The 14,903-nt window shown below is 34.6% G+C and overlaps 1 protein-coding gene across 5 annotated transcripts in view; it reads right to left on the bottom strand.

Moving 5' to 3' along the window:
* Nucleotides 1-14,903, bottom strand: part of METTL25 (methyltransferase like 25) — a 200,160-nt gene that overhangs the window by 165,748 nt on the left and 19,509 nt on the right. For all 5 annotated transcript variants that reach the window (XR_012510797.1, XR_012510796.1, XM_074375331.1 and 2 more), the window contains exons 4-5: nucleotides 9,559-10,158; nucleotides 7,173-7,320 (exon numbers count right to left, since the gene is read on the bottom strand). Coding sequence is in view for 3 of the 5 variants with exons in the window: in XM_074375331.1 (XP_074231432.1) it covers nucleotides 7,173-7,320; nucleotides 9,559-10,158 (748 nt within the window). In the remaining 2 variants the exon portion in view is untranslated. The remainder of the gene's footprint in view (nucleotides 1-7,172; nucleotides 7,321-9,558; nucleotides 10,159-14,903) is intronic.

Below are 14,903 nucleotides of genomic sequence, written 5' to 3' on the forward strand. Positions count from 1 at the left end.
CTTCTAAACAGCTGAATCTACAAGGTTGACAGTAGAGTCTACTTGTCTGCTCTAGGATTACAAGAACAGTATCTATATCAAGCTGAGGTAGCTCCAGATAATTACTGATTGAATTTCTGAACAAGCTAATAAAGTTACTATTGATAGTTAAGAAAACAAAAATTTAAATATGCATTTAACTAGGAATTATTGTTAGATAATTTTACTTAACATAAAACTGTGAAAAGCAACACTTATGGCCATTATTACACTGACATATATTTAAAAGTATAATCTTCAAAAATACCATTTTATCAGTCAAATGCAGAATCATAGCAGGAAAGCAGAGTATTTGTTTATGCAAACCCAATATTATTAAGAAAAAAAGGTAAATTAAACCTAAATGTTGTGATAAAAAAGGTGAGGCTCAGTTTAAATAAAAGGCATGTTTTGGAAAGTTACATTCAAGTCATAGAAGTATATTATTGGAGTCATAAGAGACCTCCAAGATCATTTAATTGAACACTTCTCTTTTTACTAATTGGCAAATGATCCACAAAGGCTAACTGATTTATCTGAGTCCACAGCACTGCAGGGATAGAAGTAAAACTTCAGTCAGTCAAAGCATCTCCTCCTTTACAGGGTACTTGTGGACTTCCTTGGGCATTTATATCTCACTGTCTGTGTATCCAATATAACATACATAACTCTAATATAGAACGTATCACACTGTATTCCAACTGTCTTTTGTTATCTGTCTTCCCGTTGGGTTGTAAATTTCTTTATATTGTCTTCCTAGAAATCCCTGGTCTCTTGCAAAGTGGACAGTTGGTGGGTACACAGTTCCTTGAGTGTCTCCTATATCTCAGCACATTCAATGCTGAGTAAGTGTTCATTGATATTCTCAAAGCTCAAAATTGTTGTTACTAAATCAGCTGCTCCTTAAGACAAAATGTAATCCCTTCCACATGAGCTGGGACACTCAGAGACACCTCACCCTGACCACATTCCAGAGAAGGAAAGCAGCACCAGGTCACTTTATTTGATTGTGAACAAGTTAGAGGACAAAACTGAAGAGAGGGAGGCAGGGATTAGGAAACTGTCTTAAACCAGTGTTAGCAAGGACAGACTTACCAGTTCCCAAACTGTCTCTGTCAAATCAATGTCCCCTACTCAGTTCCTAAACTCAAAGTAACCAAGCTTTTTTCATATTTAAGGAGCACTATTCTTAAAAACAGATGAGGGCTAGAACTAGTGTTCAGTTCTGCATTTGGCCTCTACTCTATACTCAGGAAGAACTAGTATTTGTGTACTCCCCTGAGGGGCAGCTTCCCCTGCTCACCCATTTTGTTCCCACATACTCTGCCTGTGCTTGTGTCTTAGGTTCTGGTTTAGATTCTAGTCCTCTAATAAAATCAGTACCCATTCCAGAACACTAACACATTGGGTTGTAGCCTTGATGGTTTAAAATTTAAACAGAATCTCCCCAGGAGGCCAAATCCTATTCCTCTATGCCAGCCTCTGAGTTTTAACAGTGTGACTCTAGAGCCAGAATGACTAGGCTAAATAATTCCTCCACTTATTAACTGTGTGATCTTAGGCAAGTTACTTAACCTCTGGGATTCAGTTTTCTCATCTAAAAATGAACACAATGATAACAGTACAGTTGGCCCTCCATATTCAGGGGTTCTACATTTACAGGATTCAACCAACCATGGATCAAAATTTTTGGAAAGAAAAAATTCAGAAAGTTCTAAAAGCAAAACTTGAATTTGCTGTGTACCAGGCAACTATCTACATATTATTTTCATTGTATTAGGTATTATAAGTAATCTAGAGATAAACTACACAGGAGGATGTGAGTAGCTTAATACAAATACTATGCCATTTTACATAAGGAACTTGAGCATCCCTGAATTTTGGTATCCACAAGGATCCTGAAATCAACCTCTGGTGGATACTGAGGAATGACTGTATTACCTTACAAGGGTATCATGGGGAACAAAGGAATTAATAAAAGTAAAGTATTTGAAATAGTGCTTCACTTACAGTAAATGCTCATTAAAAATTAGCATTTATTAAGCAACATGGGTAGTTTTGCACCTAATCAGAAACTCTTGCTGCATGTGCTCAAATTTTCCAATAAGACCCTTTGATAACAGATGCCAACTCACATAAACTTACAGGAAAAGTAAACTACCTTTCACCCCTCAGCCTGGGCCTGAGTGACTCAGTTACAGCACTAATACCATTTTCTGACAGAATACATAGCAGGCAGCTACATTAGGGTGAACCAAAACCTAGAGATGACCACGGCCAGAGGCAGCAAAAAAAAAAAAAAAAAAAAAAGGCACAATGCTTCTGTCTTGTGTTAAAAAAAAAAAATTCCTAGGGAACCCCCTAGAAGATACGTTCCTCATGCCTCACTGGTTAAGAAATGTGTCTCACGGTTATTCCTAAACAAATGGAATTACCAAAACTAATTTAGATTGAGCATCAAAAATTTCTAAGGCTATAGCAGGGCTCAATCTCCCTAATAACTGAAGCTTGAAGAAAATCATAGCTCAATTAGCAAGGAAAAGGAGATGTGTGGATCTGGGTAAGTAATGGATAGGTAACTTTAGCATCTTTCTACCTTTATGGGAAAAGTGACCAAAAGAAGTTCTGTCTCCAAATTCTAGGTGAAGAAATAATAACAGTATTTCAAATTAATTATGATAATAATAATCAATATTGAGACAAAACACCAAAACAAGTCAAGATTGAGAAAACAAGCTTTATATTCTATAAAGCACAGCAGTAAAACTGTTTCTGGTATTTCTCATTCTCCTAGGAACTACTGGCTCCTGATGTATAAATATTTAAAAGCAGTTTTTAAAACATATGGTAGGACTTTGGTATTCATAACTGCTCAGAGAGTTCTGAGGTATTTTTGAAAACCGACGTTCATGACAGACCACCTCTATGGTCTACCACAGTGTACTAGGCAAACACATTCATGTATAACACATATTGTTTACATAGTACATATGATCACAAAAAGAAGCAGTGTACGTACCAGACTCTCCTATACTTTGTTGGACTATTAATAACTCAAATTTATATCCCAAAGGGCAACGCTGCCCTCAATTCAAACTACAAAACAGCTGTGCAAACAAACTAAGGGTTAGGGGGAGGCGTGTAAGATATGAAGGGAGAGACACATGACATACTTGATTATTCAGAGATACAACTTCACGGAATCAAGTCCTAGATATATGACTGGAAATACGCTAGCCCTGTGCATGTAAACCCCTTGCCCTAGAAGTTAGTTACTGTAATGTAATGATTCAACTGTAGAGTGGTGGATTTCTATTTTAGTAAGGAATACTAGGACTATAATAGTATATGTTGTATGTATAAAACAAGACCACATCTCTACTCTTCCAAACAGTCACTGCTCAACAGCCGAAACCAAACTGTGCACTGTTGTTTGCCTTCACAGACACACACACACACACACACACGCACCTGCTCATCAGTAAAATTAAGCTATCAAAATTTTAGTGGTACTCATAATTATTTTGGACTTTCTTTGCCTAGATTTTTTTCCCTTGATTTTTTCTAATTTCTAACCCTTAACTTTATTGTGCATTTATGACCCAGTTTGCCCTGTATGTTTGATTTCCCAGGTTTTCACTCTGAGCTCTATACTTCAAGGACTTTTTTTGGTGGGGGTGGGGGGGCGTGGTTAATGACTCTGTCTACACTCTGAACTGTGATATACCCTTCTGGACCCTTTTGGGTTCAGCCTCTGGTTTGGATCTGCAAGCTGGCATGTGAGTAGAGTCCACCTAAGTCTCTGCGTGGGAGAAGTTAGAATAACTACAAGTAACATTGAATATATTTCTAAAAAACATCTAGAATGCTGTACATCTTTTTTAGGAGCCATAATAAGTCCTTGTTTTCAATGATGCTGTTCATTAGAATTACCTATAGAGCTTCTTAAAAATATTTATATTCAAGTCCCATTCTTAGAGACTGTAATCCAGAAGGTCAGAAGCAGGTCCCAGTTATCTAGATACTGAAAGTGTCATATTTGATCCAGTTGGGCAGCCAGTGTTGAGAAACACTGCTATAAAAATTGCAGGAGATGGTCCGTATCTTCTTTCTTTCACTATAGCCAAGATAAGGCAAGAAAAATGAAGATAGGAGTGTGGGAAAGAGAGAAGTGACCACTGCCACCCAGTTTTTGAGATGAGAAAATGCAGAGTCCAAAGCTAGGCAAAACTGCAACGTGAACCAATGTTGCTTTTGTTATTCCTATCACTTATTTTTCTACATTTTCCTCCTCTCTTTTGACTTTCCAACTCTTTCCCTGACTTCCAAAGCACTGGAAGGTGCTCATGTTACATACATCTCCATCTATGTCACCATATCACTCAGTCCTGCTTATTCTTTGCTTTCCTAACAAGCAAAGCTCCCAGCTCTCTGTTCTTTTCAGGCATTTATGAGGAAATCAAATAACACTAAGTTATTACTATTAGCTTTCCCCACTTAAGTCTAGTATTGTTTACCAGATAATCTCAATGATTCTCAATGGTTAAGATATTTTTTACAGGAAGGACTTTCCATGAATTTAGAAGCAAAATGAGAGTCTGTAGCTGCCAGTCACTGTGGTAACAAACCTTTCCAACACTATTTGTCTGAGTCCTGGGGCCAAAAACGTCCTATCAATGTGGTGAACAAAGGTAACTGCTACTCAATTATCTACTCAACAAACCCTGTACAAACAACGATCTACATGAACCGTGTTTGATGCAATGTGCTTAGTTCTGAAGATACAAAAGTGAATAAAAACGAGTGTCTATATTTTAAATACTTATAAATCTATCAAATCTTTCCATGGCAGAAACAAAGTGGAAGAGGCTGAAGATGTGGATGCACTAATTTTCCTTCTTCCTTCAGATTCTGTAAAGGCCTCTCTAGTGAACATACCTTAGTCAAAGGAATTTCTTGTTTCAGTTTGAATACATGGTCAATAAAAGTTGTAAACAGTTTAATACAATAATCTGTTAAAACAGGTACCTAAAGACTGATATAAAATGGATTGACAAAGGAGCAGATGGTCACTCTCTTAAATTTTTCATACCCTGGTAAGCAGCTTCTGCTAACCCCTTTGAGTACAAAACTGAAGAATCAGACATTAGATAAAAAATGTACCAATGACATTTCTGGTTGCAAAAAATTATTGATGGCCCCTTAAATCTGAATTTATTTACATATTCAACAAAAGCCAGACAAAGAATAAAAAAATTATTCATAAGCCACACTTTACATTACAAATCTTTATTTAAATGTAAGTTAGGAAATAAACATCCCAAAGCAGCAGAACCAGCTCAGGGGATCACTCCAGAGGGAGAGGCAGGTGTGGAAAAATGTGTGTGATGGAGAACAAAGTATACTGCTAAAAGAGAGGATCCCACTCATGGTGAGAAATGCAGAGAGCAGGTCTGAGACCTGATGATACAGAGCAATGGCTGCAATGGTCCCGCAGAACCATAGATGGCAGTCTTAAGAAGGTACCACCTAAGGAGGAGGGGGAGCCTCTTAGGAAAGGAAGGCATTTGGTTGGGGGATGATGATAAAGTGAAAGAAGGAAGCAGGCAGCTGAAATGAAAGCTCTTACACTGTAAGACAGTACCTCTGAATTGAAAGACACACCAAGTGACTATACCTACCCCGAACTGAGCCAACTATTAAAAAAAACCCCATTCCATTGTACCCACAGAACAGGAAACTCTTGAACTAAGAATGAAAAGTCCCCTATGTAGAATTTTGTGCTATTGCTGATTCAGGAAAATACTTTGCATTTAATATTTTAAAAGCTGTAAAACTGTGATTGTATTAAAGTGTCTTTTTCCCCCATTTCTTTCAGGAAAAATGCACAAAAGGCTGTGTAAATATTGGGTATATACTTTAGAATAAATAAATTTTTAAGTTCACTTTTCCCACTAAATTTCTACCTTGAAAATTTTTGTACTCAGAGAAAAGCTGGAAATAATGGCATGACAAACATATATTCTCCATTTAAATTAAACAATTGTTAACTTTTTGCCAATTTGTTTTCTTTCTCTCCTTCTGTGTATCTATATAAATTCACAATTTTACTTCTGCATGCCTTTCCCAGAAGACAGTTTTTAAAACCCTGACATAAAAAAATTCAAATTCAGTTAACTCTTTTTCACAAAAACCTTTGCCAGTTTTAAGGATGATCTCTGTTTCACCCAGCTGAATTTCAGTGGAATTATACAATCATAATTTTCACCTCTTGGACATGACTAAATTAAAAGTAATCAAAATTTCATATTCATCTAGGTTTTAAAACTGAGAAAAAGCTAACAATACCAACCATATTCACACAACATTCTGACCTAAAAATTGTTAGCAAGGGACACTGGATGTGGATAGAGACTTCATTAAACTAACAGAAAAGATAACTACTAATATTAATAGAATAAATACATCTACTCTGAATCAGTGGTTTTGAAACCATGTCTAACAGAGAGATATAAGAGAGAAAATGGGTCAAACAGAGGAATGTCAGGAGCTGCTCTGGATGAAGGGTATGGGCATCTTAACATCAACGTCCTCAGTACTTTGCTCCTCAGGTGCCTTCTCAGCCCAGGGAGCACAATCTGAATACTATTATTTTAATGCAACTGCACAGTTTTCTAGCTTTTTAAAATCATAGTATTTTGACTTGTTGAAATACAGTAAGAAACTTTTAGGGAGTGCAGAGAAGTATCAATATTTCTTACAAAACACAGAAGGCTTTGGAAATGAAAGCAAATCTTGCCGAAACTAAATTTATGACAAAATAGCTTAGCTTTACTACCTGAGTAAATGTATATCTTACAAATATTTTTAAACAAAAGTTCTCTAAAGCATAGAGTACACAGAGTTTTCACATATTTGCATTTTCAACATTCATTAAGACCATACTATGACCAAAGAAACTATAAAAAAACACAAGTGATAGTGCATCAAATTTTATTTGATGTACCATTTCTAAAATTATAAGAATATCAGATATTATCTCAAATATTAATTCAAAGTGACAATGATGTCAACAACAAAAAAAAAAGAGGGAGAGATACAAAGCAGCCATTACGCTTAAATAGATACAATTATGAGAATGAAGAATTTTGTACCTTTTTGTGGGTTTTCAAACTCTTCAGATAAGAGGTGGTAGCAACAACCCACGCTGCAAACTCCCTTGATTTCAGACTTGGAAGTGAATATTCGCAGAGTATTTGGAGCAAGATCACCACAAGTATGTAGACCTACCATCAAACAATCCTTAAAACATGAGAAGGAAAAATAAATTTTGGAAATTAAATGGAAGGTTAAACAATATTTCAGGTGAAGATTTTAAATGTTCATTAGAATACACAGAGCTTTTAAAATGATGAAGTTCTACCTACAAAGTGTTGTTTGCTTTCTGTTTTCATAACAAATAGTTATTTCCTTTAAAATAAGCAAAATGATTGTGATCTTTTATCAAAATGACATACTTTTGAATTGATTTTCTAGTGTTTTTGGTTCCTTATCCATTTGAATTTTCTCTAGTCTTTTTTACAACTAGAATTTGCTTAACAACTACTCAAAATAAAGGTTGGACTAATCCAATACAGCATGCATTACTAGGACAAACATTAATATCTTACTAGTCAAATTTTAAAATTCACTTCACAAATTACCCATCGAAACTTATAAAAAACATTATCATAAAAAACTAACTGTTGCAAAGTTGGCATTTCTACTCCAACATCAAAAAAGATTATTCATGCACTGTATCAAATATGGCAATATTAAATTCAATTAAAATTTTTTGTTCCAAATTTTATAACATGAATTTTATGTAAAAATTCTATGAATGTTACTCCTAATTACCCAAAGCCTAACCTAAATGGATGCATATACAGACTGGGTACCCAGGCATATACTCCCAGAATCTTGATCAATACACCAAGTTTGTTTTAACTCTTCAGTTCCTTAATTTCCTCATCAGTAAAATGAGGCTAATAATAATATCTCACTTCAATGGATTGTTGCAAGACTTTAATAAGTCAATACTAGTAAAGGACTTGGTATAACCTGTGGCATTCAATAAAGGTCGGTAAATGTTTTCTATTTTTATCATCATCATGTTATTATAAATTCAAAATAACAGACATTAAGTTGTGAATCAAGTATATTTTTATAACCATCTTTAGAACAGATACAATTGTTTCATTTCAGTTAGTTTATCAACAAGTTATTTTAGCCCATATAATTTAGTCAGCAGGCAGGGCTGAAGTTGAACCTTTCTAAAGAAAAAACTGTACCTGTAAGTTACTTTGACCTGACAGAACATGCAGTTGCTTCAACCACCATTCTCTTCAAAGCAGTTTCTGGAGTGTTGTACAACTGTTTTGCTTTTCTCAATGGTTAGACAGTTTGGGTAGGTTTTATTTAGATGTTAGGATGTTATAAATGAAATGGAATTCAGACAGGAAGGGTTCATTGCTAATTAAGGGTAAATGACAGAGGTATGACTCTCTGTCTTTAAGCTTTGCTTAATTCTCCCCAAAGATAACACAAGAATTTAATCTCATTCTTTAGTGTATTCATTACACAAGATTAGTTAATAATATCAGTAGGTGGCAAACAAAAATACGCAATCAGTATATCATCCTAACAGTAAAATATTTAAGTACTGCATGTGCGCTGCAGGGTTGTAGCAAGGGAGGGCATGGGGAATATTGGTTAATTCTGGTTGTTAAAATTGCTAATTCACTAAAGACCCATGCAACAATCTTCCAGCATATCTTTTATTAGTCAAGTTCTTATAGAAGTTTGGATATAGTTTTGATTATATACTTTCCAGAAGACTTTGAAAAATAAATATATGATAATAAGCACTAAAAACATGTACTTTTTGAAGTCAGGTTAAAGTAATTGGGGTTGTTTAATCCTAACAAAGTTAAGCTATAACTTACTGATTTCATATACAGGAAAAACTGATGAAGATTACAAAGTTTCCCATAATTAGTGAAATCCAAAAATATCTGGGAAAAAGGAAAATTCTCCATTCTAAAATGACCAAATAACAAAACACTGGTTAGTTACGAAACAAGGATTTAAATTTATAAAGAATTCTGGTATTTTTTGCTTACTCGTTCTTTAGGGAAGAATTTTTGAAAAATTTAACAAGAGTAGACTATTTTAACTTCAAAGGCTACCAATCACATAAATTGCATAATGAAAACTTAGCTGACTAGCCTTTGTATTAGTACATCTGTTTGATTTAGGCTTAAAAATGAGTGGAGGGCACTCCATTCTGGAAAACCATAATTGTCAAACTGTCTGATTTTGTACTCTTGTCATATTTTGATAGCTGTGGAAATCATAAAAGCCTGAATCTAGCTTTGTCTTCTTGGTCCTTTTCATTAATGTAATCAAATAAGATATGCAGGTTAAGTAAACTATTAAAATTTAATTCTATGTCTTAGAACTTTATATAAATCAAATTAAGGAATTCAAAACTAAAATCACCTCCAGATCTTTAATAATATCATGTAGTTCTGAATCAGCAGTGATAAAAGATGTTAAAGGTGAATATATATTTGATTCATTTGACTTTGATATCATTTTTCTTCTCTTTTTATTTGCTTCAGGCATTTTTCTCTTGGGTATTTGGCATGAAGAAGCAGGTTCTATGGCATTAATAGGCAAAAGGTCTCTGAGAGAAAAAGTATTTTCAAAACACAAATTTTCTTCTTGATGTGAATAAACGTGTAGGTTTTCCATTTGTTTCCTGATGTTAGAAATTACAGAGCCTGAAAAATCTGGCAAAAAATCTGAGGTAGACAGCTTTTCTTGATTTGTAGTACTGTTGTTACATACTCCTTCAATATCTGCTTTGCATTTAATTTCATCTTGCACTTTCCTTTCTTCTGCCATTTGTAATCCCATTTCATTGACATCTAAATTTGACCTCCTATGATAGACTTTCCAATGTTTCTTCAACTTCTTGTTTCTCTCCTCAGCTCCATGAGTATTGGTATTTGAGGAATCGATTCCATAAACATTTAAGTTATATTTCAAGGACAAAAAGGAGCTCAGGTAGCCTTTTCCAGAACCGAGGTCAATTATCTAAAGAAAACCAGAATGAATTAAAAAAATTTTAGTCAGATGGCAATAGCATTCTCAGTTTTTTTTAAAACAAGTAAACAAAGGGTTGCATAATTTTTGCAAACTGTTGTGCTTTCTAAAAATTTTTTGATTCCTACTAAAACCCAACAACTCTCATAATTTTTATTCACTATTTTAAAGAAATTCTAAGCAGTGTAATAATAAGTTGAGGAAAAGACATAAAATACATAAATATGGGAAATAAACTGCCTTTCTTCGTAGACAGCTTGACTGTATCTGCAGAAAATTCTGAGAATTTACAAAAAAGTTAACAGAACTAGTAAGTGAACATAGCAATGTGCCAAGATACAGAATCATTAGCAATTAATAAAGAACCATCAGAACATATACAATATGGTAAAGAACCAATAGAAAATAAAATTTAAAACCAACTGAATTAAAATAGCATTAAATAGAAACCTAGGAATAAATTTAACAAAGATTATGCAAGACCTATAAACTGAAAACTATAAAACACTGCACAGAAAAAATTTGAAAGAACTAAATAAAATATAGTATGCTCATGAAACAGCAGACTCAATATTAAGACGGCAATTCTCCCAAATTGACATACAGATTCAATGCAAACCTAATCAAAACCCCAGCAGGGCTTTTTAAAGAAACTGACAAGCAGATATTACAATTTATATGAGAAGGCAAAGTACCTAGAATAACCAAAATCATTTTGAAAAGAAAAAGTTTGAAGATTTACACTTATTCAATAACCAATATAAAACTACAGTAATCAAACACCATAAAGATGGTATAAAAATAGACACAAAAATCAGTGGAATAAACAGAGTCCAGAAACAGAATATATAAAGAACTCTAACAACTCAATAATAAGACAAGCAAGCAACTAAAAAATGGGCAAAACACTGGAACACACACTTCACAAAACAAGATATACAAATGGCCAATAAGAAAATATGCCCAACATCATTATGCTTCAGGGAATCGCAAACTAAAATCAAAATGAGATATACACAAATATAAAGTGGTACAGTCACTTTGGAAAATATCAGCAGTTTACCACAGAGTTAAAACATATACTTACACTAGATGATCTACAAATCCCACTTTGGGTTATTTACCCAAGAAAAATGAAAACGTGTCTACACAGTCTTCTATGTGAATATTCACAGCAGCCAAAAGAAATGGTAACAACTCAAATGTCCATCAACTAATGAATGGAGAAACAAATTGTGGTATATCCTTTCTATAGCATACTACCCCCAAAAACATGGAACAAGGAGTAAATGCACACAACATTGATGACTCTCAAAAGCTATGTGCTAAAGTCAAGTCAAACACAAAAATGTACATACTATTTGATTCCATTTTTACAATTTTCTAGAAAAGTCAAAACCACAAGCAGAGAGCAGTGGTTCCCTAAGAATGGAGGAGGAAATATCTTGCAAAAGGGTATGAGGAAACTTTTTATGGTGACAAATATTTTTTATTACAGTGGTTAAACAACTGCATACAAGTACCAAGTTCATCAAAGTGTACACCTAGAACTGGTGAATATGTAAATTATACCTCAATAAAACTAAGAATGATACAAGAAATATAAAATTACCAAGACTGTTACTGTATTACCATGTCATTTCATAAGAAATAAATGGACAATTACAGAAATCCTATCATAAGAAACCACTATCTAATCTCATTATACCTATCTTTAATTCCTAAAATCAATTAAACCCTAACATAAGTATGAGTCGCTCCAGGAAAATTTCCTATATTTGAAATAATGCATATTATCAAATCCTCAAAAATTTCAAAACTGCAATTAAAGTAGTTCATAGGTAAGACTCCAGTAAATGATGTCTCCTAAATAAGTGTCTAGTTTACAAATAATTTCCTGTGCCCCCTCCTTTTTTTTTTTAATGTCTAATACGTAGGCTAGGTATTATGGGAAATACAGAAAAATTATACATCTTGATTTTAAGGAACTACAATCTAACGAAAGTTACCACACCCATACTCAAGAATATAAGGACTATACAGCAGAAACTCTGTTAATCAATTTCCTCATATCTGAATCTCCAGAGAAAGCAAAGCTCTCTATCCCTTTTCTTCTACAAAACACATTCACTGATGCCAACGACAGGCTTAATGCTGGCGACCAGCGGGATGCTTGTAAGCACCAGCACATTTGTTCCCACCAATACAGATGTCTTCTTATCAAGAGGTAATTGATTTGTTCCCAGATCTGTTTGTAAAAATTCCACTTGTTAATCAGGAAAATTCTGGCTGCAAGTAACGGAACATCAAGTTTCAAACAATGAAGAAAATTCATCTCACTTAAGAAATCTGGCAGTAGACTGGCTGAATCATTCAGAGGCTCAACCACATATGGCCACTGGACCAGCTTATTTATAAATCCTCTGGTAGCAAGATGGCTGTGAAAACTCTAAGAATCATGTCTTCACAATATAGTATCTAAAAACCTTTCCGGTAATAGGCACATTTTCTTAGAAAATCTATCAGTTGACTTATATCTTATTGACCCAAATTGATTTTTATCCCTTTCCAAATTGACCTTTTAGTAACATATACAGTTTTAGCTATAGAATGAGAAACTGCAATTAAAGGTTATATAATCATACACATTTTTTACCTTCAAACTATCTGATCTGAATGGTAAAATCTCCACTATCCTGATCTCTTACCCCTTGCTCACAACAGTCTTCTTTCCTGGATCAAAGATAAAGGAGCCTCCAGTCTAATACCTGGTGGGAGGTATCTTCTAGTCTCCTAATTCCACTGAGAAGACTTTCTCAGAAACAATGCTACAGATAGTGGTTATATTCCTTAATAATATTAGTGTGGTACTGTATTTTAGATAGAAGAGCTGTATTTTGTAGACTGACCTAGAGATCTAAGTACCCCTTGAGGCTAATCACTTTCAAGTTTGTAACTCCAGTATGGAATTCTAACATGAGCTTCATACTCATATATGCAACAGTGTACCTAATATTCCCACTTGAATATCTAATAAGGATCTCATTTAACATGTTCAAAACTAAGTTCTTGATAGTCTCTGTAAGACCTGCCCCTCCCATAATCTTTTCCATCATAGTTAATAATATTTCCATCATTCCAGGTGGAGAAGAGGGCTATTTTCTTTCTCTCATACCCTCCATCTGATTTGCAAACAAATCCATGGTCTTACCCAAGGATATGTCATACCAACTGCAGTCTAAGCCTGGGCTATTGCAACAGCCTCCTCAGTGATCTCCTTGCTCCCACCTTTTCCACCTTGAGTCTGTTCTCAGGAGAGCAAAAAAAGTCTGATCATACCACCCCTCTTAGTAAAATCTCATCACTTCCCTAATCTCATCTCCCGATACTGACCTCCTTTGTTATTGAGATTTTTGCCTCAACTCTGAAAGCACATGCTCAGGTAGGAGCTAATTTCTAAAAAGAACCAGCCTGAATGTCTACAAAGACTATGGTGAAGAGTGCAATATAATGGAAATATTTGCTTCACAACACTCCTCAACACAGTTGTCAGGGTGATCCAGTGGTTCCAACGGCGCCCCATTCTCACTCAGGGTAAAAGCCCAAATCATCACAATGGTTTCTGTACCTTCATGACTTGCTTCTACCAGCCCAACCTCAGCTCCTACTACTGTGCCCTTGCTGTCACCGCCGGAGTTAATTGGCTTCTTGGCTGTTTCAAGAATACACCAAGTGTATTCCCGCTTTAGGGCCACTGAACCTGTTATTCCCTCTATGTAAAAAGCTTTTTCATCCAGATTGTCTCATAGATAATCCCCTTATGTCTTAACTCAAATGTTACCTTTACAATGAGGTATTACTTGCCCCTCCCTTCCTAACTGAAAGCTTTAATCTTACATCCCTGATTTAGCTACTTCCTTTTCACTTATTTTTTTCTCTTTAAAGTGTATCAACGTATACAATAAAATATACTCATAATGGTTTTATTATCTCTCTCTCCTTATTAGAATATAAGTGCCATGAGCACAGAGATAGGCTTTGCTTTATTCACTCCTGTATCCTCAGCATCTGTAACAGCACCTGACACATGGCAGGAGCTTAAAAAGTACTTTATAAGTGAATGCATGCACGCAGGTATGAAGGAAGGAGCATGTTTAAGAAATAAAAATTAAGAAGTAAGAAGACTTGGTAATGTGACTAACAGAGGCAAAGTTTTTGCCATGTAGGGAGCAATATGGTTGAGGCTAAAATGATTTTTTTTTTTCCTTCTCTAGTTGTCTATGGTCACTTGTAAAGTTAAGACTGCAGAGTCTGGGTTTCCAACTATCTCCATGAAATCTGTATTTACTAAATTTGAATTTTTAAATTAAACATAGTAATATATAGGGGGGCGGGAAGGGACAGACTGGGATTTCAAAATGTAGATTAGATAAACAAGATTATACTGTATAGCACAGGGAAATATATACAAGATCTTGTGGTAGCTCACAGCAAAAAAAAAATGTGACAATGAATATATGTATGTTCGTGTACAACTGAAAAATTGTGCTCTACACTGGAATTTGACACAACATTGTAAAATGACTATAACTCAATAAAAAAAGTTAAAAAAAAAAGTAATATATAATACATTTTAAACTTAACTATTTTGAGAATCAAATATTGCTATTAAGTAATTTCAAGAGAAAGACCCTGTAAGTCTTAATTTCAGGTTATTTCACTCTCTAGGAACAATC

The sequence above is a fragment of the Camelus bactrianus genome, chromosome 12, assembly GCF_048773025.1.
Source record: "Camelus bactrianus isolate YW-2024 breed Bactrian camel chromosome 12, ASM4877302v1, whole genome shotgun sequence".
Lineage (NCBI taxonomy): Eukaryota > Metazoa > Chordata > Mammalia > Artiodactyla > Camelidae > Camelus > Camelus bactrianus.